General features: G+C 42.1%; 1 protein-coding gene across 2 annotated transcripts; it reads left to right on the plus strand.

The window, feature by feature from the left end:
- The first annotated feature begins 298 nt into the window (after positions 1–298).
- On the plus strand, positions 299–26,460 carry NUF2 (NUF2 component of NDC80 kinetochore complex). 2 transcript variants are annotated; one of them, XM_058660954.1, is made up of 14 exons: positions 299–423; positions 3,947–4,089; positions 5,338–5,412; positions 6,025–6,101; positions 6,819–6,880; positions 8,435–8,532; positions 9,654–9,727; positions 13,446–13,542; positions 14,376–14,438; positions 18,385–18,522; positions 20,268–20,408; positions 21,696–21,871; positions 23,384–23,519; positions 26,326–26,460. In XM_058660954.1, exons 2-14 carry the CDS (start codon positions 3,967–3,969, stop codon positions 26,458–26,460), a joined length of 1,395 nt encoding a protein of 464 aa, XP_058516937.1. In that variant the 5' UTR covers positions 299–423; positions 3,947–3,966. The 2 variants fall into 2 exon arrangements, with proteins under 2 accessions (XP_058516937.1, XP_004589188.1); XM_004589131.3 differs by lacking the exon at positions 299–423 and adding an exon at positions 977–1,042 and having other exon boundaries at positions 3,952–4,089.
- Positions 26,461–27,268: the final 808 nt, after the last annotated feature.

Consider the following 27,268-nt stretch of genomic DNA (forward strand, 5'->3'; position numbering starts at 1 on the left):
CGGTCGCCCTGAGTTTACCCCAAGCGCCCCTTAATCCCTCCCTTCGTACTCGGGACCCCGAAACACCCTCCCAGCTGGGTCCCGAACGGAAGTCCACGCCGGAGGACCCCGCTCTTTTCCCCGCCCCCGAGCCGTCACGCTCACGCTTCCTGCCGCGTGCAAGGTTCCGACGAGAAGCCCCAGGGTCCTGAAAAGGAGTTCCGCCCGCAGCCCGGAGCGCGCGCTGCAGCTCCGCCCCCCGGGGGGTGGACTGGGCCTCCCCGGCTTCCGTCGCGGCTGGCGCGGGCACGGCGGGACGGGGCGGGGCTTGCAGGCAGGCGGCGGCCGGTTTGAAAAGGGACCACAATAACGGTCGCGGCGGTTGCTTGTGGCGGGCGGCCGCGGCGGTGCTGGCCGGGCTCCTGCGGGCGGCTGGGGCGGCAGGTGAGCATCCTCGCGGGGCGCGGGGCGCGGGGCGCGGGGCGCGGGGCGGGCCGGGGCGAGCTCTGTCCTGGGCACACACTGCGGGAGGAGGCGGCCGACTTGGGGCCGGTCAGGCGAAGCGTGCAAGTCGGTGTGTCCAGGAGTCTCTGTACCGCGAGGGGCGTGGACGGGCTCCTTCGGGTGCAGTTAGCTGCCCGTCGGCTCGCTATGTCATTAATGTGTCTTCACCGCGAACCCAAAAGCCAAGCTGGCATACTCGATTCGCTTGCATTCCGTGCTTCCTCGCAGCTGGGCATGGATTTCAAAAGCAATTTCGCAACTCGCTTCCTTTTGCATGTACTTTCCACGGAGTCTTTGGGAGTATGCTGAAATGAGTTCCGAAGACCCCCTTTTTACATGGAATTCACTGGGATCGGGGAGTCACTTTGAATCTCCGAATTGTCAGTTGCACAGACTAGTTTGTTTTCGCACAACCAAGTGGCTAGGATTGAACAGGCGTTCTTCCGACACCGCCATGCGCAGCACGATGGTGTCACAAACAAGAAACCCAGAGAGGGAAATAGCAGTTGGTTTCTGCCACCCGCTAAGCCGCCAAAGACAGGGTGGTTGTTCGTATAAGGTCTTGCCCGTGAACTCCCTGTGTGTGCTGGGAGGGACCCTCTGCCTCAGTTTCCGTCTAATGAATGAATGCATCAGAACTGGAATTGCGCTGTGACAGAATGTAGATGAGGGAGGAGGAGATTCTGAAGGCAGCATTAGAAGTGTGGGAAACAACTTGGAGGGGACTAACATGCAGTAAAAAAGTTTGTCAGACTGTTAAGGTTTTAGAAACCAAGCAGGAAAGTCTGACTTGGCTGGAGCGGGTGAGGTCGCGGCTGTGTTCCTGTGCGGGTGCTGCATGGCGCCTTAGACATTTCATCAGCATTCATCCGCTGGCAGAGTGTGCAAAACACACAAGCGAGGGAGAGTTGTGAGGTCCTCCCCACGTGCTCTTTCTGCTGTGACAATGTCTAGTGCGGGTGTAGTGTGTTTTGGAAAAGTGAGTTTTTTCTGTAGTCATTGCACAGTTCTTTCAGCAGCGGTTATTACATCCGTGGCTTTGAAACTGTGGAATGCATGCTCGCATATATTTATGCTGCAAAGGAGAAATGATACCAGAGTCTGAATTTAAAAAGCTCTACACTATAAGATTACACCGATGTAATTTAGTGGTAGAAAATATAAATCCTTGTATAAGGTTCAAACAACATATTATCTAAGAGGATCACGGGTAAGTCCAGGCTTCCCGGAAGTGGGCCATGTTGAAAGGTTCTTGGGTTCCAGAAGTTCCTACTGATGGCAAACGTGTGTTTGCCAGGAAGTGGTAAGTCTGGCTGTGGACTGGATCTCAACAGGCCGGTAGTTCTCCCCTAGCCTGGGCTGGCCACATCTGGAGTTGCTGTGTTCAGCATGATGGTGTGTTGAGAGGAAGGTAAGTGGGGTGGTGTGACATATTTGAAATGTGTATTTGATCCTTATCCCTGCCTGTCATATACAGTTCCTCAAAGCCTTGGACTCTGCCGGTCACTGTCCCTTTGCTTGCTGACGGTGGCCGATAGCTTCCTGGGAGCTTCAGGAAAGACCATGCCTCTCTGAGGGAGCTTCCTTTACGCTCCAGAGTTCTGGGAGCTTTCTCACAGGCAAATAGAAATCAGTAAAATAGGTGTTTCCCCGACTTATTTGAACCAGCCTGATTAAGTAATCAAACCCAAGGTGCAGATCGTGGGGGAAACCGGCTTTGTACCTGGAGAGACAAGCCAGGGCTCCTCTGTGGGCATCTCAGGCTGGAGAGACGCTGCGGCCCTGGGAACCGAACCCTCAACCTGTGGGATGTGACACTAGGGGAAGGGTAAGATTTAAACTGATTTAGAAGGCTGATTTAGTGCACTGGAGAGCTGATTGCTTGGTGTATAGGGAAAAATCCGTATGCATTCGGCCACAGAATTCTTGATGCAGGTTGTTGTTGAGTGAGAATACAGTGGGGCGGGAAGGGTGTTCCTTTTCTCTCATAGATGGTCAAGTTCATTCAACAGTATCAAGGAATGGCTATGGGTAAAGAAGCTATACTTACCTAAAGAGAGCTTAGCAGAGGCTTCATGGCTTTTTTATATTTTTTACAGTTTTGTCCTAAAGCCTGTATAATTGAAATAGCTAGGACCATCAGGTGGAAAGTACGGCAGAACCTCCTGGACATCACCAGCAAGGGTTATCTCGGTGGGAACCAACTTTTGAGACCTAGTGGATTCTTAGGTATTTTTGTCTTGCAGCACAACAGTGGTCACTTGTCAATCATCTTTTAGAATGGCTTCCTACACATACTGAAGGTTTGGAACGTTGCTATGTTTAATCCTGTTGTTGCAAGAAACATTAGGAGCCCAAGGAAATGGATTCCCAAAAGTGTGTGTGCAGAACTGAACCTAGTCTCATTAGGTCTGGGCCGGGCTGCTCGCTTGGAGGCAAGGGGTCTGTAAGTAGTCAGGCCTTGGAGAGCCCTTGTCGCTTCTCTCACTGCTACTGTGCTATAATATATACTGGCTGTATAACAGGTGGAACTACAATAAAAAATGCTAAGGTGTCCAGGGGGAGGAAAAGGTTATTAGAATGTCAAAACATAGTGTTGGAGTTCTCCAAGTTCAGTGTGTTCTGACCAGTCTGGTAACGATTAAGTGTAAGGTTGTAGAGACGCTTGGCATTACTGCAGTTTTTGGAGCAGGAATGGGGATGGAATTTAGACCCTGTAGAATGTTAAACAGCATCCGTGGCCTTTACCCACTGGATTCCAGTAGCCTTACCCACTGGATTCCAGTAGCCATACCCACACGTGTCCTGACCACAGACAGTGACACCGTGAATTTGGATTGCCTGGGGAGGAGGAAAGATTGAGGTAGAAATATTTATTTGAAGACATTAAGGCAATAGGTTTGTGTGCTTTTGTTTTTGAAATTCACACTCTGATGATAGAAAATCCCATCGATTTCCATCACTTACTTATTCTGTCTCTTTGTCTCTCCAACTTCCATGTTAAGGTTTATTAGCCAGCACATACTATGCACATGAGGTGGGATGTCAAATCAGAATCCAGTTACCTTCCGTATATTGCTCTTGGCTGTCTGTAGCGTCTGTTGATGGTATTGGCTGTGTGCTTTACTTTGAGGATTCGTTTTCGTTATTAATTGCAAGATCCCTGGGCCCCCAAATATAAAAAAAGAAATACATGGTTTCTAATCTGTCTATTCAGCCAGAGCGCTCCCTTCCATTCAGAAGTGAGCAGCATTCGGAGAGTTAGTGGGGAATGGCTTACTGCAGAATGGGCAGCTTTACACATCCTTCTCGCAGTGCAGCAACTGACTTTATCTTACAAGTGTATTTGATGACACTTAACACTGCTGGAAGTCATCCCACAGGGCTTCATTGATTTTTGTCAGTTTTTGGAGAGAACCTCCAATTTGGTGGTGTTTCTGACCATTGTTCCTTCTTCCTTCAGGCTAGCACAAGTCTCCCAAGATGGAGACCTTGTCCTTCCCCCGATACAGTGTGGCTGAGATCGTGGTTCATATCCGCAACAAGTTGTTAACGGGAGCCGATGGTAAAAGCCTCTGCAAGAATGATCTCTATCCCAATCCAAAGGTAAAACAGCGCCGTACTGGATGGAGCGTGGGTGGTGGGATTTAAAAACAAAGCTGCTAGGTTTATAGCGTAGCAAGAAAGGCAGTAAGCTCTCCTGTTTGATATAGGCCAGTCATTTTAATCCAGAGAAAATCTCTCACTTCGTGTAACTTTAAAATAACATGAAGTTTGTATGTGGGCCAACTTATACATTTCCAATAGGAATTCAATTTTTTAATATGGTGGTTTTCTTAAAAAAAAAAAAAAACAAAAGCTTCTCAACCATAGATATATTACAGTATATTAAATTTTCTGTTATTATTGAAGTGTTGGTTTGAGGATATCATTTATTGGTAGGGCTTGATGGAACCTACTACAAGTGGTTTCCAACCATGGGAAAAAAAATACTTAGAAATAATCCTCTTTGGAAGCTTATAGATTAATTTTCTTGCATTATGCCCCAGGGGGAAATTGACTTGTTTTGACAGGCATTATTCTTTATGTCTTCAGTTATTAAATGCAAAGATGAACAATTTATATGTCTCAGAAAAATCCCAAAGTCTCCTTGCAGAACTCCATGCTTGTACTGAAGAGATAATATAATCAAACCTGGTGTGGTGATGTGGAACTCAAACTTTGTGATTTCTGCAACACTTCAATTCTTTCAAATGTAGGGAATATTTTAAGAACTAATAATAGGCCTTTGAGCTAATGAACAAATCAGCTTTATGAAAAGTTTAGCATTGTATCTTCCCCATACTTTTCAGTTAGTTTCCTATTCACTCAGTAACCTGTGTACAGATTGGGACAGGTTCACAGGCCAGTATGTGGGAACTGCTGATTTAGAAGGTTTTACAAATCTTGCGCTGCCCTATTACAGGTATGGCTCCTAGATCAAATACTCCTTTAAACTTGAAATCTATGGAAGCCTAACATGTAAGACAGCAGACCAGGTTTCCCATAGCCGAGTGTTCTGCCCCAGGCCCGAGAGCTGGTGCTGGAGACTACCGAACCCTCCCTCCCTCAAGGAGGGATTCCGGCTAGATTTGGTCATACCACCTTTCTTTCTCAAATAATGATCCCATTGACCATTTGTTAGATATGAACAAACTGCTGAGTAAAATTTAGAAGAGTGAACAAATATTTGAAGGGAAATAGTAGTTTTGTCATCTCTTTTTGCTTTTCATTATAATATGCGCTGGTCATCATGATAGTGCTGCAGATTTAGAGCCGTGCATCACAGCATTAAAAGTGGTTTTTGTGTTGTAGCCGGAAGTCTTACACATGATTTACATGAGAGCCTTACAAATAGTGTATGGAATTCGACTGGAGCATTTTTACATGGTGAGTTTAAAATAATTATTGATACAGTTGGAGAGGAGGTTTTTGACTTGTTTTTAAACAAATGATCCAAAGTGTTATAATAAAATTGTCACTCGCAAAGGAATCTTGGGTATAGTAGCAGTTTATATAACTTTTGTCAGGTGAAAATTCTAACAAAGTCTGTCAGTGACATAAATTATTGATAAATGTGATTGTCACAGATTTATGGGTCTGTCTTCTGAGGCAGCAGCAAGATCTTCGTAAGTATCATTCTCTCCTGAGAAAGGTGTCCTAATTATTACGGTGAATTATATGCAGGAAGATTGAAATAATTGACATGAGACAACTGAGCGCTTAGCATACTAAGTATTTGGAGTAAGAAAAGTCAGACTTGTTAATATTGTGTGTGATTGTGAAATCATTAATGTCTGAAGAGGTACTAGACAAAGTTCGTAGAATTTCCCCGTTATGGTTGTGTGTTAAAGATTTCAAGATTGTTTAAGATCTTTTCATTTGTTACGCAATTGATGATATGTTGATATATTCGGGCTTTGATTTATGATAAAAATGTCTCGTAATTGAAGTGCTGTCTACTCAATGTGTGTCTTAGATTTTGTGATGTATTGCGTTTAGATGCCAGTGAACACGGAAGTCATGTATCCACACATCATGGAAGGCTTCTTACCACTGAGCAATCTGTTCACTCACCTGTGAGTACGGAGTGACTTTATGTTGTGAGTGTATGTTCATGTTCGTGTTAACCTGAAGCTTTGTTAATGACATGATTTTCTTTGGGAAAGAATGGCTGCCCTTCCCAGTCTCCTCCGTCCTGTACAATATTCCCAATCTTAGACGGCTTGCAATTGAAATTCTAAGACATTTAATTATTTGCTATCTTCTTTTTAAAACTTTAAAAATGTATTTTCTTTTTTGTTGAAAGGCAGAGAGTGTTTGAGATCTTTCCGCTGATTAACTCCCTAAATGCCATCCATGGCAGAGCCTGGGCCGGCCCAGACCAGTAACCCATAGCTCGGTCCAGTCCAGGGCTTTCTTACGAGTGATGAAATGCAAGTCCAGGGGCTATCACACACTGCCTTCTAGGGTGCGTGTGCGCAGGAAGTAGTCCTGGAAGTGGGTGAGTGGGAATTTGCCCAGCATGCCAGGAAGAGTGTGGGCACCCAAGCTGTGTCTTCCCTGCCGTGCCAGATGCCCAGCCTGTGTGCTGTAGTGTGGAAGGTTTTGAGCTCTTGATATATCTTGGCGTTTCCATGAATGCTTGTTATTATTACATCATGTGACTGTACCTGGATTTGTAATACCTGGAAAAGGTAGGTTTAGTGCTCTGTCATCACACGTTGTAGTCGGCTTGGTTGTGTCATGTGACTAAGTGTGTGCTTGTAACACAGTCTTTACTGTTCTCTATCCAGAGATTCATTCCTGCCCATCTGCCGGGTGAATGACTTTGAGATTGCTGATATTCTATATCCAAGTAAGTGGGAACTCAAAGCAATTTTTACGGTCTGGTTTCAGTCTGCCATTTGGCTGTTAGTCAATATATAATCAGAAAATTGAAAGGAAATTGGTTATAACAGTGAATCTCGTCTTTTAGGGTAAGTTTTATCATGTCTTAATACTGAAATTGTTTTTTTCTGTAACTCTGCAAAAACTTTTTTTAAAAATCAGCTTTGCTAAAATTCTTACATTTTATATTTTCCTTATACATGAGAACATAAATGCAGATTGTATGCAGGTGTGACATAGTGGCTTCATCATACCAGCTTTGAAAAAACCTAGTGGAAGTTTTCTTTTCAGAATAAGAAGTACAGTTACAGTGTTACATGAGGATGTATGATTCTCCCAGGGGTATGTAAGTGTTCCTCTATTCATTTGACTAGGATAGTTATCAAATCATTCTATGTTGCATGTGATCTGGTGTGGTACTTAAAAATCTGTATCTTTATCATTTCTGGGTCTTTTTGTTGGTTGGTTGTTGACCTGCAATTTACACACAAAAAAGCAATCCACCACTTTAAAATGTAAATCAGGTGAGTCTCAGCCAGTGTATGTCACAGTGGGTCTCTTTTCTGTTGCTGTGGTTTTACCTGTAAAAAAAATTTTTTTTTTTTTTGAGATTGATTTATTTTTATTGGAAAGGCAGATATACAGAGGGAAAGATTTCCTGTCCAATGATTCACTCCCCAAGTGAATGCAATGGCTGGAGCTGAGCCAACCCGAAGCCAGGAGCCGTCTCCGGTCTCTCATGTGGGGTGCAGGGTCCCAAGACCTTGGGCCATCCTTGACTGCTTTCCCAGGCCACAAGCAGGGAGCTGGATGGGAAGTGGGGCGGATGGGTTAGAACCAGCGCCCGGATGAGATTCCAGTGGGTACAAGGAGAGGACTTTAGCTGGTAGACTACCATGCAGTCATTATTTCTGGGTTCTTTAAACATAAAACTTTTAAAAATCCGTCCATAAGGTTGTGTTTGCGAGTGTTTTCTTTCTTTTCGTTTGGGCGCGCTGTCAGCAGAGTTTACAGCTCGCTGATCTGTTGGCGAGCTGATAGACATTTGGGCTGTTTCTCATAGTCGGTCCTTGTAAACCAGGCTGCTGTGAGGCTGAGTGCACACGTCCTTGTGTGGACATATCACATTCATTCGTGCACCAAAACGTGCCGTGGCACTGCAGTGGGGTGCTACCTGAAGGCTGCTCAGTGCCAGCCGACAGACTCCCGGGGTTCAGCTCATTCATTGTGAAGATTTCTGTTCTGTGCTCCGTGTTGTCCAGGGTGGCACGTTGGGCGCTTGCTCTGTTCTTTCAGCTGTTTAAAATGGGAGGAGGAACCTGGTCCTCTGGTTTCCATGTGGCCAACAGTAATTTGCCAGTTATTGATGAGCGCAATTCTTATGTGTAACTTTGAGCAAATATCCTGTATTTCCTAAGAATGTACACAGTTTTGTTTTATAGATTTGGGGCAGGGTAGAGAGGAGGAGAGAATGATTCTTAATGTGGCTTTAAAGATTGATTCAGAGTCTTTTTTATTTTAGAAGCAAAACGGACAAGTCGGTTTTTAAGTGGCATCATCAACTTTATTCACTTCAGAGAAATGTGCCGTGAGACCTATATGGAGTTTCTTTGGCAATATGTAAGACTTAAATATTTATTTTTTCATATACCGCATGAGTACTGTTTATGTGAGCTGTTAATCTACGTTGATATGTTTGTCACAGAATATCAAATTGTTGGATGGCCTTTGGCATTGAATTTTTTTGTGTTTATATAAAGTTTCAGATTTTGACTACTGAAAAGCATACCCCAGAATGAAATTTTCTTTTATATTGTTCGTATTAGGAAGAGACAGGAGTATTTTTATTGTTTAAATCTTGTGGCTAAGCCTTCCTTTCCTATACTAAGAGATGCTAGTTTTCCTTTGCATATTGAATAGGTAGTATAGTGTTTGAATATTTGAGATAGCCAAGTTTAGACTTGCCTTTGAAGTGATGCCTACTGGTACTATGTTTATCATGCACTGCATTATAAATCTTGTTCCACTTCAGTTAGTCACTTCAGTTAGTTGAAATTCTTTTTCCTTAGTTTTACTAAATGTCGGATGGTTGTGGACAGTCTGCATGGTTATTCCCAGTTGTCTCAAGTCTGTGCTCTCAGAAAAGCACCCAAATCATGTCAGTCAGTGTGACCTCATGCTCTGGCTGCTCCAGGCTTTACACACATCAACGCTGGGCCTGTATGCCTAGACATCACGCACTTACACCTGCACGTGCCAGCACGGGTCTGCGTGATTCTGCTTGGCAGGTCTCTCCTGTCTGCTATTTGAGGCTCAGGCAGCTGTCACCTCTGGGAAGCCTCCAGCATTCTTTCCCTGGCTGTTTCCAGCATTGTGTTAGAGGCCATTCTTCTTTCCCTACTGTATGCAGTGTTGTAGCAAGCTGTGTTGTTTACTTATGGGTCTGATTCTTTATGGAGACCAAACTCCTAGAATTCAGGAATTCCAGGTTCATCTTGGAAATTCACAGAAACTTGCAGTACTAGATTGTGGTAAGGAGTCAGCATTTGCGTGAAGGAAAGACGTTTCTAAATTCACTTGCTGTGAATGCCTAACTGTCTTACATTTCTCATTTCTGAGGAGAACAATGTTAGAGTGAATGAACCTCTTGCATAGGTGCTTGTGGATCTTGGGAATAAAAATATGTCATTGATTCTGTGGAAAAGTGCTAATATATAAGATTATTAAAATTGCTTTTATAGAAATCCTCTGTGGACAAAATGCATCAGTTAAATACCGCACACCAGGAGGCCCTACTGAAACTGGAGAGACTTGAGTAAGTGGGCAATAGATAAATATATTAGCAAGTGTAAAGTGAGTGGCAAGCTTTATTTTATAACCCTGTAGTCTATCTTAAGCATCTTCCGTTATCTTTAGTAAATGAGACTTAAGTTTACCTAGTCAAATAAAAAAATAGAACAAAAAATTAGGTGTTTTTTTGAAATTATGTACTGTTTGGCTTCTTTCTTCTTAAGTTTAACTTAAATGTTTCTTCACCTAAATTATATATGGAATATTTATCTTACATTTGAGAACAATAACTATCCAAATTCTTTCTTCCATTAGGACAGTTAACTCTGTTAAAACTTTTATTACTGGACAGAATTTTTTTTTTAAAGATTTATTTATTTCCATTACAAAGTCAGATATACAGAGAGGAGAAGAGACAGAGAAGATCTTCTGTCCGATGATTTCACTCCTCAAGTGACCACAATGGCCGGTACTGCGCCAATTCGAAGCCGGGAACCTGGAACCTCCTCCCGGTCTCCCACCGGGTGCAGGGTCCCAAAGCTTTGGGCCGTCCTTGACTGCTTTCCTAGGCCACAAGCAGGGATCTGGATGAGAAGTGGAGCTGCCGGGATTAGAACCGGTGCCCACATAGGATCCCCGAGCGTTCAAGGCGAGGACTTTAGCTGCTAGGCCACGCCACCAGGCCCATGGACAGGATTTTTAAATTTATTTTTGTCTTGTTTTTTACTTATAGATTATATGCCAAAAAAAATTCAATCAAAAATTATGCTTTTTTTTTAACCTTCCTGCTGTGAAAAAACTTTAAAAAATTTAAAGATTAGGGCTGGCACTGTAATGTTGCATGTTAATTTTCTGCCTGCCACACCGACATCTCATATGGGTTCAGTTCCCAGCTGCTGCCTTTCTAATCCGCTCCCTGCAAGTAGTCTGGGAAGGCAGTGGAGGAAAGGCCCCAAGTGTTTGGGCCACTACACTCACATGGAGGACCCGGAAAAAGCTTCTGGCTCCTGGCCCCTGGCTTAGGTCTGGCCCCCCTTGGCCATTCTGCAGCCATTCGGGGAGTGATCCAGTGGATGAAAAGTGTGTCTGTCTCAACAACTCTGTTTCTCTCTGTTACTCCCTTTTCTTCCTGGAACACTTGAGCATTTATATATTCTGTATGAAAGGCAGAATCACAGAGAGAAACAGAGCTTGAGTCCATTGCTGTACTCTCCAGATGGGCACAGCAGCCGGGCTTAGGCCGGCTCAGGCCAGGGACGGGAGCTTCACCTCTCACAGCTGTGGCGGGAGCCGGACACGTGGCCCTCTGCTGCTGCCTTCCGGATTGCTATCTGGGAGCTGCCCCGGAAGGAGGTCAGCTGGGACACGAACCTGCACCTATACGGAATGCTAGCCTGGCCTCCCAGGCAGCTGTACCACAACGTCAACCTCAGAAAGAAGAAAATTACAGAATTTTGAAAGCCATGTGTTTTTGCAAGCATTTTAAATAAACTTTTTGAAGATCCCTCATATGCATAAATTTCAGTTTTTTCTTACAACAAAATAAGCTTATCTTATACTTTTTTTCCTAAAAGGTGTTTACAGCACGCATATATGTACAGATGTTCCACATCCTCTTAGGGCCTTGTGTCCTGGTAGGGGCGTTTCCTGGGACATAGGCCGGTGGGTCTAATGCTCTCAGTCTTGAACATCTGAATATACTGCAGCGCACAGCATGCTGCGCAGTACTGATGATCTACCCTGGTGAGAGCGCGGCTGATGGAGAGCCCTGGCCCACTGCTGCTGCTCAGCATTGCAGAGTGTAGGCCGCCCTCTGCACAGTGCTGGTGATCTGCCCTCGTGAGAGCATGGCTGATGGAGAGCTGTGGCCCCCTGCTGCCCCTCAGCATTGCAGGGTGTAGACCACCCACTTCGGGAGAGCCAAATTCTACTAGGGTTTCCATCACTCTTCTAACCTTGTAAAGTTGAAAAATTGTTTCTGCAGAAAAATTTTAAGCTGGGGGGACCATTTATATTGATTTTGAGCACAAGAGTTTTTGGGTTTTTTGTGTTTCTTATTAAACCCCTTTCAATCTGTTGTTGTCTTTTTTTTTTTTTTTTATTGTATTGTTGACAATCTTTACATAGTTAATTACGGTAAAAAAAGGTTCAGGGGCTATAGGGAAGTGGGTAAGACTATTATGTCCATATTGTTTCCTTCATGTATCTGAGGTAAAAGGGGATATTGAAGGAGAAGCCCCACCCAGTTTCCCACCCACCCCAAGTCCCAGATGTGGGGCATGCTCTGAGATACTTGCTCAAGTGGTTTTAATAGTTCTCCAGTTATGAATCGCTGCCAGTTGTTGTTGTCTTTAGCTTTGTATTTCAGGCAAGAGCTTTTCTGTCCTACCTCTGGTAAAAATGGCTTTATAGCAAGCAGTAAGCTGAAAAGACTGGATATTGGAGGCAGATACTAAAATTTAAGATGGGAAAAGACAGCACACATCACATCGAAAGGAAAATGACACAGTGGGAAAGAATCTTTGCAACATATACTGCAAAGCATGACCAACTATTAACCAGAGCTGTGTATGTGGACTGATAGTGGGAAAGGAAACTTAGTAGAGAAACGGATAAAGACCGTGAAGAGGGAATTTACTGCAGTATGAACGCAGACGGCTCATGGCTGGGCAGGAATTAAGGTTAAGAATAAACATGGAAGGGCCTTCAGCATGTCTGAGTGCTGTTCATGAATAACTAGGGAAGAGGAATGGGTGATTAGAATAAGAGATGTGAGGATCTGAGAGGCAGGGTGAAGAGAAATTGGGATTGATCTATAGGGGTAAATAGAGAAGTGATTATGTCTTGAAAAAAGTTGGGAAGTCTTGTCTTCTAGAGATCATTTTTAAGCTGATTATTGGAAGAATTAGGGACTTGCCAGATGGAAAAGTCCAGGCAGAATGTAACACAAAGTGAAAAGGCCAAAATCTAGGAATGACAGAGTGTGTTCCTAGTTTGTTTGTTTGTTTGATTGTACTGCCTTTGTTTCAGGAAGAATTTAAGGTAATTTATGTTCCAGTCTTTTCATACTGGAGTGGTTAGAGATGAGACTCAAAGATGGCAGGAAGTATATTATCAAGAGTTTTGTAATTGATGCTTGAATATGAATTTTATATAATGGAAAACGAACCCAAAAGGACTGATAATCAGATTTGTTGTGAATTTTCTGTATATTGAATGAATGAAGATAGAAATTGAAGATTAATATGTACATTTACATGATTTCATTTTTGTAAAAGGCAAAAGTGCATTTATGTGTGTTTATACTTGTATATACAAAGGAAAATGTTTCAAAGGATATACTTTAACTTGTTCACAGTGATAACCTCTGGGGAATGGGATTAGAGGGAAGGGGATTTATGTGGCTGTCTGTATACTGGGTGGGATATTGTGCTTTTATTTCTGTATTTGAATTTTTAATAAATATGTATTATTTATAATAAAAAAAAGAAATTGGGATTGATCAAGTAGAACGGCAGGTGTATGAGGAACAGAGTTCGACGAATCGGAGATCTGATGGTAGAAAATTAAAGGGGCCCATCTGATGGTTATTTTCTCTGCCACAGTACACTGTCAGAAGAAGGCAAGGAATCAGAGACGTGGCAGTAGATGTCCTCTTCATCCAGATTGTTAAGGGCAGAGACTTGAGTTTAACTTTTCCAAATTCAGAATTGAGTGAATGCTCATGTCCTTGTGCTCTTCAGCTCCGTGCCGGTTGAGGAGCAGGAGGAGTTTAAGCAGCTCACAGATGACATCCAGGAGCTGCAGCGATCGCTCAACCAGGACTTCCGTCAGAAAACGGTATCTATTTTGCCATATCTTAAACTTTACACAAAGATGTATTTTTAGAGATGTGATAGGGCACGCAGTTGGAGAAAGAGCACACAGCGTTAGTGGCAAGATGATTGGAACATGTTGGTTGCTATGCCCACGTGTGCCTCCCATGATGGGCGTGTTGTTCTTTCAAGTATGTAAAATCATGATGGTGTGTGTTGTCAAAGCTAGGTATTTTCTTGTTGAATACAATGTTTTTGGATTCTCCTGTTATTCCCAAACTGTCTTCTAAAGCACCTGGGATACTGCAGCAACCCATCAAGGGGGCTTCAGGATTGTGTTGCAGATTTTCAAGGGAAGCCCTGTAATACTCAGCATCGGTCCTATCCTCTTGAACCCTTAGACATGGCTGTCTGAATGTGAGGTCACCTCACCTCCCTTTGAGATCTTTGTGAAGTCGGGGATTTGGCATTTTCTGTAATAAAAAGCCAACGTCAGGAGAATTGCTGTGGAACAGGAAGTGGTAGGGTCTGCCTGCAGTCTGATTCCAAGGTGTGTGGATATATGTGGAAGCATCTCATTAGGAAGCGTGCTGTTTATTGTGAGATTACTTTAAGAATATTTTTCCTTTTAACCAATTATTTTTCCCACAGGTGCTCCGTTAGGATATATATATACCTAACAACCTAGAAAAGAAACTACTAGATAGTTCCTTTGCCCTAAGGACATTGTGAACAGAGAACATTTAGCAGTATCTTGTCTGATTCAGTTTCTCTCCTACATTTACTTTAGGAGAAAGCAATGATTGAATTTAAATCCGCTTTGAATCACTGTAAAACTTGCGTTTGTTTTTTCCTCAGATAGTGCTGCAGGAGGGGAATTCCCAAAAGAAGTTAGCTATTTCGGAGAAAACCAAACGTTTGGTAAGCAACTTGAGCATTTAAAGTTTGACTATGTTTTTAGAGAAATATTTGAACAGTATAGATTTAATTCAATATTTCTTATCATTTTTCCTTGAAAATAAAACTTTTTAAATCTAGAATGTAACAAATGTACATTGTTTTACAAAACATTGACACATAGAAATATATGAAGAAGGTTAAACAAAACTGAAAAATCACCACTACAACTAATATATATCATGGATTGCATTCTTTACTTATTGTCATATATGTGTAACTTTACATCCGTGATACTACATTCAGTCTGTTTCCAAATTGCCTTTTATGCTGACTTAGCAGTGTAGTCCAAATAGTGACAGGAATTGTAAATAGGTCTGCTTTATATTCATGGCTGTATATTATATAGTATGTGTATGTACCATAATACAGATCCTTTGAGTCCACTGGGAGACTTCTGCAATGTTCATATGTGTGCTAAAGCCCTGTGTCTGAACTGAATAGACATTTGTGCATCAGATTCTTTTTTTTTTTTTTAAAGATGTATTTTTTATCTGCTTGAATGATGACAGAGAGAGGGAGAGAGTAGAATGAGAAAAACCTTCCGTTTGCTGACTCAACTGCCAGGTGGCCAACAAGGCTGGGGTTGGAATGGGTAGAAGCCAGGAACCATGTCCTCTCTCCATGTCTCCCACATGGTGGGGACCAAGCACTTGGTTTCCAGGATCTTTATTGGAGAATTAGATAAGGAACAGAACAGCCGGACACTGACCTGGCTGTGGATATCAGCATTCTGAGTGGTAACTTAGCCCCAATCCCGTTAGCACCAATTCCTCCTTTTATGTTAGAGTCAATTACTAAATTAGGACTTTCGTGTCAGAAGAAATAGACATTTATAGTTGACTGATATTAAAACTAGCTTTACTAATATGGATGTTTTCCTTTCCCAGCATGCTTGCCAGAATGGAAGTTTACAGTGTTTTCTTCTGATCTTGTTAGTCTTAAGGCAAGAAAAACAAAACAAGATCTTATTCTGTACATAGGAAAGCCTATGCTATTCATCTTAATACTTTTTTTGTTTTTGAGATTTATTTTATTTGAAAGGCAGATTTTATAGAGAAGGACTGACAGAGAGGTATTCCAGTTCCATGTGCTGGTTCACTCTGCAGCTGGCCACAGTGGCTGGAGCTGACCGATCTGAAGCTGGGAGCAGGAATCTTTCAGGTCTCCCAAGTCGGTACAGGAGCCCAAGGATCTGCGCTATCTCCCACTGCTTTTTCATGCATAAGCAGGGAGCTGGATTGAAAGTGGAGCAACCGGAACACAAACCGGGGTCCATGTGGGATGCTGGTGCTGCAGGTGGAGGGCTAGCTTGCCTGCCACGCCACCACATGGGTCCCTCATTTTTTTTATTTATTTATTTTTTAAGATTTTATTATTATTGGAAAGCCGGATATACAGAGAGGAGGAGAGACAGAGAGGAAGATCTTCCATCCGGTGTTTCACTCCCCAAGTGAACCACAACGGGCCGGTACGCGCTTATCCGATGCCGGGACCAGGAACCTCTTCCAGGTCTCCCACGCGGGTGCAGGGTCCCAAAGCTTTGGGCCGTCCTCGACTGCTTTCCCAGGCCACAAGCAGGGAGCTGGATGGGAAGTGGAGCTTCCGGGATTAGAACCGGCGTCCATATGGGATCCCGGGGCTTTCAAGGCGAGGACTTTAGCCGCTAGGCCACGCCGCCGGGCCCCCTCGTTATTTTTCATAATACACTTTTTGTTTTATGGTTTCCTTACTAAGTTAACACATATACTTTAGATACATCTGAAATTTAGTATCATATCTTTTTTTAAATTAGCAAATGCTTTCTACTGAGTAGTACCTAGATGGCTCAAATTTATTACTCATTTCTTTTTGTCTCATTTACAATTATGTAATTGTATCCAGTTTAGGCTTTTCATAAAGAAGTCAGCACTTCTTTATGAACTCACATTGTAAATGTGAGTTCTAATTTTGTAGAGCATTAAAAGGGACTAGCTAGTGGGGTTTTTACTGACTTCAAGAACAGAATACACAGAAACACAGGATTTCTGACAGTTTGGCCTCTGAGTTAGCTATTCAGAAGGTAATAACCTTTTGTTTTACTGAACTTAAAATTTAGATAAATTAAGGAAGTCATATGTCAGGACATCTCTCTTATTTATAAGACATATACACTGAACTTAAAGGCCTGCTTTGCCCATCCCACTTCACTTAGAGGGAACACCTTTCTGGTCCTTTATCTTGTGATACTGCATGTACCTGTACGGATGCAGGTAGTCACATGTCACTATTCGATCTGTTTTTATAGAATGTGTTGATCTATGAGTTAATTCTTTTGCTTCATATTTCTGAGAAATTTTTATATCAGTACATGGAACATAATATTCTAAAACAATGTGTGTCATCAGGTATTTGGGAAAGAGGTTCATATGAAGTTTGTAAAAATAATTTTTAGCTTTGCACCAACTTTTTTTTTTAAGATTTATTTATTTTTGTTGCAAAGTCAGATATACAGAGAGGAGGAGGTCTTCCATCTGATGATTCCATCTGATGATTCACTGCGCAGGTGAACAGCCAGAGCTGAGCCAATCTGAAGCCAGGAGCCAGGAGCTTCTTCCAGGTCTCCCACACGGGTACAGGGTCCCAAGGCTTTGGGTCATCTTTGGCTGCTTTGCCATGCCTCAAACAGGGAGCTGGATGGGAAGCAGAGCTGCCAGGATTAGAATTGGTGCCCATGTGGAATCCAGGTACATTCAAGACGAGGACTTTAGCTGCTGGGCTACTTTACTTGGCCCTGCACCAAAGTTTGAAGAGACTAGCTGGACAGCTTTTACTTTATTTCCCATTATGGTTGCGTTGACTTTTGAGATTCATGGAAAGGAATTTGTTTTGATTCAGTAAGAGAATCTCTGTGCTCTTACTTTATTTGGGTATTGGGAGGACAACAATACCTTCACAATTCCAAATTGCCTGACTAACTTGGAAATATATTAAATATCTAATTACAGTTTTGCAACGTATTGATTGTACTATTTGCAGAACGAATGTAGATGCAGTGGTGATTGTTCAAAGGTCAGTAGAAATTCAGTGATTTCTGCCTGAAAAAGGAGTAGGTTGCTGATTTTCTAGGAGGGCCACAGTTATGAAGAAATATCTGTCAGTTAGGAGCGAGCATTGTGGTTTTGTGCGATAAGCTGCCAGCTACAGCTGAGGCATCACATATCACAGTGCCAGTTCAAGGCCCAGCTGCTCCATCTCCCTGCTCATGTGCCTGAAAAACCGTGCAAGAAGATGACCCGAGCACCTGCCACCTTTGGGAAGACCTGGATGAAGTTCCAGGTGCCTGGTTTCATCCTGCCCCAGCCACAGCCACTGTGGTGCTTTGGGAGTGAACTGACAGATGGAAGATCTTTCTTTCTTTCTTTCTTTCTTTCTTTCTTTCCTTCTTTCTTTCTTTCTTTCTTTCTTTCTTTCTTTCTTTCTTTCTTTCTTTCTTTCTTTCTTTCTTTCTTTCTTTCTTTCTTTCTTCCTGTATTTCTCTTGTCTTTAAGATAAATAAATCAATCTTTTTAAAAGATATTTAAAAGGAGGTATCACTTAGAATGATCTATACCAAACACTAGCTAATAGCGTGTAGTAAGCTGTTCTTGGCAGCTAAAAGTGCAAAGCAAGGTAAGAACCATATTATGAAAGGCCTTGACTGTCATGCTAAGGGACTTGCATCCTCGCGCCTAGACACTCCTAAGCAATCAAGCAGGCAAGTGAGGTGGTCAGATTTAATGTCACTCCCATCATAGTGAAGATAGACTTGGTTTTGTTCTTTTCCATTACAGACATGGTAAGTCACCAGTTTTATTATGTTTAATATATAGCAATGTTGGTAGGTCACCAGTTTTATTATGTTTAATATATAATAATGTTTTCTGAACAGAATGAGCTAAAGTTGTCAGTAGTTTCTTTGAAAGAAACGCAAGACAGTTTGAAAACAAAGATTGTGGACTCTCCAGAGAAAGTAAAAAACTATAAAGAAAAGATGAAAGAGACCGTCCAGAGGCTTAAAACTTCCAGGGTGAGTTTCCTCTTCATTTCATTGCTTTTCTGTGTCTTTTATTTTGTGTGATCATGGGTTAATTTTCTGATTTCCAAATATCTGTTCTGGTTACCTCTCAAACTTTGTTGCTGTGTCTCTGATTTGTAGCTCTTCTCAAAAGTGGATGTAGGGGATACAGTCAGTTCTGAAAGGTGAGTTCACAGAGTAGCCAGAGACGTCCCTGTGAGTGATCAGGACAAGGGACCTGAACGTGAGAACTGATGAGAGTTATGTTGTCATGATTATGTAGTGTTTGTGACCCTGAGACTGATGTATCAATAAATTCCTTTCATAAAACAAATGTTCTGCTCTCCTGAGATCTAATTTATTTTCATTACAAGGGAGAAAGAGGTGAAATAAATTTACAAACAATTGCATAATTAGAAACCATAGTTTATAGCATGGAAGAGTATTGGGTATGCTTGGAGGCTCAGGCGTAGGAATGTAAAACTCCAAAAAATTACAATCCATTTCAGAAAGCCAAAAAGAGAGGAAAACATAGGAGGTTTTCAAATCCTATGATCGATCAGGGGGAGCCCAATATAGTATAGTTGGAATTAGTTGGAAGAGGTAAGGAAATAGAAATTTGTACTAGTATCTAAGAGAGACACAGCAGTCAGTTGTATTTGAAGGAATATTGAAGGCAGATAGAGCCGCGTATGTGCGTTCTGTGAGTAATGTGAAACAGGGTGTGTTCAGAGTCAGAGATTACTATGGGAGATGATTTGCAGTAGAATAAGATAAAGATAGAAGTGAATGGACAGTTTATCATTTAAACTATTGATGAAAAAACTATGTCTGGCCTATGTCTGAGCTTACTATCCCAGGCAGGGCCCTCTCAATGATTAAGATTGTCTTACAGGAGTAAACAGAGTTTATCTTAATAGAAACATGAACACAGAATGGCTTTCTGTATTTAAGGAGAAAGGATGGTTTTCTAAAAGAAAGTTCTTGCTCAATTAGAGCTTCAACTAGAAGAAAAAGTAGTTAGTATATCAGTTTACCAGTTGGAAAAATAAATTCTGTGTATATTAAGAAATTTAATTCAAAGATTTTTTTTAATGATTTTAGGAGACCATTTGTTTAACTAGTACAGATTTTTATTAAGATTGGGAACCTCAAAACTGGGCTTGTTGGAACATATGTATGTTGCATATGTCAGGTAAAAAGATTATATCCATGATATGCAAGAGTATCCACAAATGGTAAAGATTCCTCCCAGTGAACTGAGCAGTAACGTGACTGGGCAGTACCATGGGTGAACCAAATGGGGAGAAGTCTTTTATTGTTAATGGTGGCTGTGCTATTCATTTTTAAATCTTGGAATATAATTAATCTTTTTAAAATAGCTAGCTGTGGTAATAACTGTTATGCAAATGAATAGGGAGATTATAAATGGTAATGTGATTGCCCAGGAATAATCTGAAGTAGTCGAGTATTTACAGAGTGAACTACTTTAATGTCTTCATAAATAACTCTTGGAAGATCCTACAACAAATGCTACAGTAAATTGAGGGCAATTGGCCTTTATTTGAGAATATTTGGCTATTAAGAAGCATCATTTTATATGCTCAGACATTTGCCGCTTAAAGTGCTGGGTTTTTGATGTAGAAACATTGTCCTCTGTTCTTCAGTTTTCAGGTTTAAAGGAAGCAGTTCTTCAAGACAAAAATAAAAAGATATTACTAGTTTCATAACTGTGGTCTCTCTTTTTTCTTTCAAAGCAAGAAGTGATGGAGAAATATGAAATCTACAGAGACTCAGTGGACCGCCTGCCCTCCTGCCAGTTGGAGGTGCAATTGTATCAAAAGAAAATACAGGACCTAGCAGATAATAGGGAAAAATTAACCAACATCTTAAAGGAGGTTAGTATGTTGTAGAATTTTCATGATGTTATTACATCATGTGCTACTATAATCGCTTCGATTGCTTTAACTTTTGTTAGTATATTCCTGAAGAAAAATATCACTTAAGCATGTTTGTAGTACTTTATGTTAGGTTACAGGACAGTTTTTTAAACAGAGCAGTAACTTCCATGTTAACCCCAAGGTGAAATGGATAGTGACAGACAGGCCATTGCCATTTATAGCTTTTGGAAAACAGCAGTGTAATTTTAAACTTGTTCAAATAGTTGGAAATGACCTTTTCATCAGTAAACTTGAAATTCCACCCTGTTGTTCATTGTCATACCTAAGATTTATAAAATCAGAGACTTAAAATTTATAATGTTTTACATCTCTGCCCTGGAGAATGAGAGCTGAGGCTGTTACTTGAACTTCTAAGACTTAAAGCCTGAAAATCCTTTACCACTTAACTTGGCCCTGTTAATCTGCAGTATCCACTAGATTGCTAGCATTTTACTAATAAAAAGATTTCTTTTCCTTTTTTGTTTTTTTAAGGAAAGTGCAGGTTAACAGGTAGTATTTGAAGTATTGTTTTCTTTTTCTTTCTTTTTTTTTTTTTTTAAAGATTTATTCATTTTATTACAGCCAGATATACAGAGAGGAGGAGAGACAGAGAGGAAGATCTTCCGTCTGATGATTCACTCCCCAAGTGAGCCGCAGCGGGCCGGTGCGTGCCAATCCGAAGCCGGGAACCCGGAACCTCCTCGGGGTCTCCCACGCGGGTGCAGTGTCCCAAAGCCTTGGGCCGTCCTCAACTGCTTTCCCAGGCCACAAACGGAGCTGGATGGGAAGTGGAGCTGCCGGGATGAGAACTGGCGCCCATATGGGATCCCGGGGCTTTCAAGGCGAGGACTTTAGCCGGTAGGCCACGCCACCGGGCCCTGAAGTATTGTTTTCCACCTGCACATTCTCTTGCCTGCCAGCAAGAGTCACCGGAAACATTGACAGTTCTTGTTTGTCGTTGGGTCCCAGGCCCCTGACTCCCAGCTGAGCTCAGAGCTCATCTCCTGTGTCCGTTTGCTCCCATCCTTGCTCAGGACAGCTGAGCAGAACATCTCTTGAGTTACCATGTTCTTTCTCACTTTCTGTTGTCTTATTTACTTGGAGTGTGTTTTTCTGCTGGGCTTTCTGGATTTACCTAGATCTCTCCATTTTAAAATTATATTTTATCAAAGCTTATTGTAGGTAATAACTTCTTCATTTTCTTTGCTTGGTTGTGTTGACTTCATATCTTCTCCTAAAATACAGAGCCTGAATCTGGAGGACCAAATTGAGAGTAGTGAGTCTGAACTGAAGAAATTGAAGACTGAAGAAAATTCGTTCAAAAGACTGATGATTGTGAAGAAGGAAAAACTTGCTACAGCACAATTCAAAATAAACCAGAAACATGAAGATGTTAAACAATACAAGCGCTCCGTAATTGAGTATGCTTTTATTTTCCATTGTAATGCATTAGAAAGTATTTACAAAAAGCTAGTATGTTTCTTTCCACCCTTCTCTGACTCCAGACTCCTTCATGCATACTTTCTGGAAGTTTTGTATACCTTTACTAAAACCGATGAGTTAATGCTGCATTGTGTCAGAATTTGGAGATGTTTTAGCTACAGGCTTTTTTCTTTTTCTGGTTACTATGATTCCAGGTTCTTGTGTAGATTTTCAAAACAGTATTGTTTGTGACTACTTCAAAGCGCCTATTTCTCTCTCTCTCTCTCTTTTTTTTTTTTTTTTTTTTGAATGATTTATCATTTTAAAACGCACAGTAACAGAGAAGAGAGAGATCTTCCATCCTCTGGCTCACCCTCAGATGACTGCATTCGCTGGAACTGGGCTGATCCGAAGCCAGAAGCCAGGGCCTCCACCTGGGTCGCCCGTGTGATTGCAGGAGCCCAACACTTAGCCCCTCTGGCACTGCTTTCCCAGGGAGATCAGCAGGGGGCAGGTGGTCATTGCAGCGGCCAGGCTCAAGCAAGTGCCCCTCTGATGCCTGCGCCGAAGGCAGCGTTTTTAACATGCTCTTCCGCAGTGACTGCTTCCCTGCCTTTTCTTGATTGTGTACAAACAGCCAGGACGGTTTCCCAAGGAAATCATCCCCCCCCCAGCTTAATGAAGTCCAGATCCTCTGTAATGACGCTAACTGACAGCCCGTGTGAAGGCCACAGCTCTAGATCAGACCATGGTGTCTGAGCAGACGAGGCAGGGTTAGGAACTCTCGCCAAACATTCCTGCTGGCTGCAGGCGAGCTGCTCATGGCCCCTCTTGCTTTCCTAAGTGTAGTGAGGTAAAAGACTGCACTTTACACTGCTCTACGGTGTCATTAGAATAGTCCGTTTGTCCAGCTGGCAGAGTTAGAGCATCCGCGTTTTGAGTAAAAGTTTTACTGTTTTTATTCGAGGAAGAATTAATACTTTTCTGAACATTCTGGGGTTCTGCCCAGTATGTTGACATACTTCAGACCACAGTCTTAGGCCCATCTGTCCCAAGCATGTGCTTTCAGAGTGTATGCCTGTGGGAGGGATGTGCAGAGTGGCGCTCTTCCAGTCCCTGGTGGAGTGGGAGGGATTTCCGAGCACTTCCTGCGCAGTGGCTAATGTGGATAAAGAAAAGGGCAGAACGTCAGAACTTTGCATTCGTTGCCAAACTGCCTGACGGAGCACTTGCACTGCCTCCCTTCTCCGCAGCAGCGCAGAGGTGTGCTCAGCTGGCGAAGAGTAACATAAAAATCCACATCTTGAAAGAATGGCTTTTGGGTGGAGGGTTCACTATATACCATGATGTGATTTGGAGGGATTATCTGTGTCCTTTTGTTGCCTGAGAAAAGCTAAAGCTTTGTCAAATAGTGACTCCTGATGACTTTAGAATGAAAATTAGAATTAAGTGTTTGCCTGTTTCAGATGCTTAAGAGGAATTGTGTATTAACCGCCACTGTTTTCTTATAGGGACTGCAATAAAGTTCAAGAAAAAAGAGGTGCTGTTTGTGAGCGAGTAACTACGATTAATCAAGAAATCCAAAAAATTAAATCTGCAATTCAGCAACTAAAGTATGCCACGGAAAGGGAGACACAGAAGTCTCAGGTGAGTGGGTCAGAAAGGAGTTCATTTCAGAGGATCCCATGAGCTCCACGTGTGAATTAATGTCGCCTTCATTATGAGGAGTCCTACTCATTCTCTGGCGTAGAAGTTGACCCCTGGGGTTTTTCCTCTTCCTATCATTTGTATCTCCTTTTCTATTACCCTTGTAATAGAACTAAGCCTGAGGTTCTGCTCCTTGAAGTAGAAGGGAAAGTCGGCAAGGAAGAGAAGGTGGAAGCAGTGCAATGACTGCCGCTCGCCTCCTGCTCTCTGCGTGCACTGCCGTCCCTGTTCTGTTCCGTCCTGTCCGTGCCCCCATGCCTGTCTCCTGTTCCTTAACTGAATATGGACCTAGCCTTTGGCCCTTGATCCCTAGCATGGGATGAGAAAGCTGTTAGTTGATAATTTAATACTACCACTTACATAAAACCGAAGCAACCCATATTTGTCTTGTAGTCTAAATATAGTTAATGAAGCAGCCATTGGTTAAAAGCTAGTTACCAAGGAATTTGAGATTCGTCTGTCAGTTATAAAAGACGCACTGTATGTCTCACCATTATCACTCTACCATTCCTAACAACAACAGTCATGTCTCAGTAACCTCAGTGTGGCTTATCAAACCATGCCTTGAATGTAGGGCATTGTACGTAGTACACTTTCTATATATATTGTATATGGGACAGTCACTCAGCACAGTGTGTTTTAAAGTTCTTTATTGAATGGAGAATTTTTAAATTAAAAAAACCACTCCTGTCCAAATATATGAATTAGAATCTCCGCACCAATTTGGCGTCTGAATCTGTTTTCCGCATGGCTTTTGGGAAGCACTGATAAGTTCTCCTTAAACTCTTGGCAGTGGCATGTAGCTATCACTACCCACACTGTACACACGCTAGGGCAAATGCTGTTGTTTACTTTGAATTAAACATGTAAGTTCTGTGTTCTGCTGAACACAAGTCTCTTTGGACGAATCTGCATCCTCCTCTCTCAAGACGTTTGTGTCCAGTGGTCATTGGCACTTTCTGGCTTTTCTTACTTAGGTTAGTTAGTCCCAGTTTCCTCCTCATTCTTTAGATAGCTTGATTTTCAGATTCATTACTGTCCTTTTTACTGTCTTCTACTCTCATTACTACTAATCATCATTCCATTTGAAGTGTGTAACTGTTACAGGCCATCAGCCTTGTTGCTCAGATACCCACTGAGAAACCCAGGGTCTTTGCTGGACTACCTGGCTTCAACCGAAAGCTCTGTGTCCTCACTCTCTTTGTCACTGCTTTTCAACTCAAGAAATGAATCCTTTTTTAAAAAAAGAAAATAAATAAAAATGCAATCTGTTATCCAAAACTCAACACAGTCTTCCAAAGTAATGGTGTAGCCAGCCGGGTTGGATTTTTAGCAACAGCATCTTGCCCTTGACTCATTGGGTTTTTGATCAATTAAAAGAGCTCTATCTTTTGCACATGCAATTCTGCCAATTTTACCATTTTTAATGAGACTTTGATACAATTATTACTTTTTTTTTAAGAGTTTACTTAATTTTATTGGAAAGGCACATTTACAGAGAGAGAGAGAGACAGAGAAAGATCTCCTGTCCACTGGTTCACTCCTCAAATGTCCACAAGGGCTGTAGCTGAGCTGATCAGAAGCCGGAAGTCCCCTGCAGATCCCCACACAGCTACAGGGTCCAAGACTGCGGGCTCTGCTCCACTGATTTCCCAGGCAGTAAACAGGGAGCTGGATGGAAAGTGGAGCAACCTGAACACCAACCAGCACTCATGGGATACTGGCATTTGTGGGTAGAGATTTAGCCAGCTGAGCCATCATGCTTATTCTGAATTCTTTAGAATCCTGGCCAGTTACATATCTCTATTTTTTTTCTTTCTAAGTCACAGACTGTTTGAATGTGTTGTTAGGGTTTACAGGATGGATTTGTAAAACATTTTAGTATCTAGTAATTGCTAAGTATTTATGGGATATAGTATGACGTTTCAATACATGTGTGTAATATAATGATCAGATCATAGTAACCAACTTATCATCTGAGACATTTATCATTTTTTTTGTATTGGGAATATTTAAAATTTTGTCTCGTAGCTATTCCAAAATATTCAGTTGTTACCAATCATAGTTATCCCACTGTACTACTAAATATTAGAAGTTATTTCCCCTTTGGGCTGTTGCTGTTATGTAGCAAGTAGAGCCTCCGCCTGCAGCTACAGTAGCCCGTATGGCCTTCAGTTCAGTCCTGAGCTGCTCCTCTTCCAACCAGTTCCCTGCTTATGTGCCTGGGAAAGCAGCAGAAGGTAGCCCCAGACATGGGCCCGTCTGCCCATGTAGGATTCCCAGAAGAAGCCCTGACTCCTGGCTTAATGCCTGGCCAGGTCCCAGCCACTGTGGTCATTTGGAGAGTGAACAAGTGGATAGAAGATCCCTCTCTCTCTTTCCCTCTCTCTAACTCTGCTTGTCAAATAAATAAAATACATCTTTAAAACAAAAGTTTTCCTCTTGTCTGACTGTACTTTTCCCATCAACCATCCTCCCTCCTTACCCTCCTCTCTCCTCCCACCGCCCGCCCTTCCGCTACGTCCTTCCCAGGTTCTGACATCCACTATTTTTCTATTCTCTACATTTTTAAAATCAGCTTTTCAACTTGCACATGTTCATGAGACTATGCAGTGAAATGAATCATTTTTAGCAGGCACACGTGGGAGCACACAAGTTTAGGCTTTAAAATACTAATAAATATGAGTGAAATCCTTGTAATTCATTTTTAGTTTAGGAATAATTCTTTGTTTGATTCCCTACTCAGGAAATATTTCTGAACTTGAAAACTGCTTTGGAAAAATACCACGAAGGCATTGAAAAGGCAACAGAGGAGTGCTATGATAGAATAGATGAGAAGACAGCTCAACTGAAGAGGGCGATGTGCAGAATGACATCCTAACAGCCTTGCTCAGCGTCTTACAAATGACTCGCCGTCATTTCAGGTTTTGCTTGGGAAGGGAAAATGAGGTTGATGCTAGTAGAACTGTGGGAAGTAACAATACTGGCTCAATCAGTTTTTATATACTCAGTTTGTCATTTCATTAGGCGTTTAATGTAAATGTTTATTAATTTATAATTAACACAACTTGTCTGTACTCCGCTGCCTTGTTACAGGATAAAACTAAAACAGGTACCTTTGATGTGTGTATAGATGTATTTTTCTGTTATTTTTATGTCTGTTGTTACTTTGCTGGCATACAGATTTGTGGCATTATTGAACACTGGCTATGATATAAACATGGTGGTTGGGATCTCATTTGATTCTCCCTCAAGCAACTCTGGGTAGAGTGTTTGTTTCTTTTGTATTTCTGCTTTTAGATAAACTTTGAAGATCTTGAAAAATTAAATAACAGCCAAAATTTGTGTGTCGTATAAGATACCAAAGTCTGCAGCGTTCTCACTGTACCGCACTTGCAAATGCAGCTATGTGAAGAAAAGAGTTTGATTGGCTTACTCCTTCATTGACATTGTTGGGGTTTTTATGAGACGATGAGATTAGAACACTGGCTGGCACATGGCAGACACTCAGCACCGAGTACCTGTTAGCATGGCAGGCGTGGGAGCTCCAGGTGCTTTCCCTTTCATCATGTCATAAAATGCTCCTGTGGGCAGGGTCTTGGCATAGGAGAGGCCCTGGAATGGAACCGGCAGCAAAAGAGGGGTGACCAGGGAGGGCAGACAGGGATATGCAGTTGAGCTACTGCCTC

This window comes from Ochotona princeps, chromosome 2 (assembly GCF_030435755.1).
Source record: "Ochotona princeps isolate mOchPri1 chromosome 2, mOchPri1.hap1, whole genome shotgun sequence".
NCBI lineage: Eukaryota > Metazoa > Chordata > Mammalia > Lagomorpha > Ochotonidae > Ochotona > Ochotona princeps.

What these genes read in the sequence shown, in the direction of transcription:
- NUF2 (XM_058660954.1), top strand. Translation starts at nt 3,967, where the DNA reads ATGGAGACCTTGTCCTTCCCCCGATACAGTGTGGCTGAGATCGTGGTT. An exon ending in TGGAGTTTCTTTGGCAATAT is followed by an intron (nt 8,533 to 9,653) that starts GTAAGACTTAAA and finishes TTGCTTTTATAG; the next exon opens with AAATCCTCTGTGGACAAAAT. An exon ending in AGGACTTCCGTCAGAAAACG is followed by an intron (nt 13,543 to 14,375) that starts GTATCTATTTTG and finishes TTTTTTCCTCAG; the next exon opens with ATAGTGCTGCAGGAGGGGAA.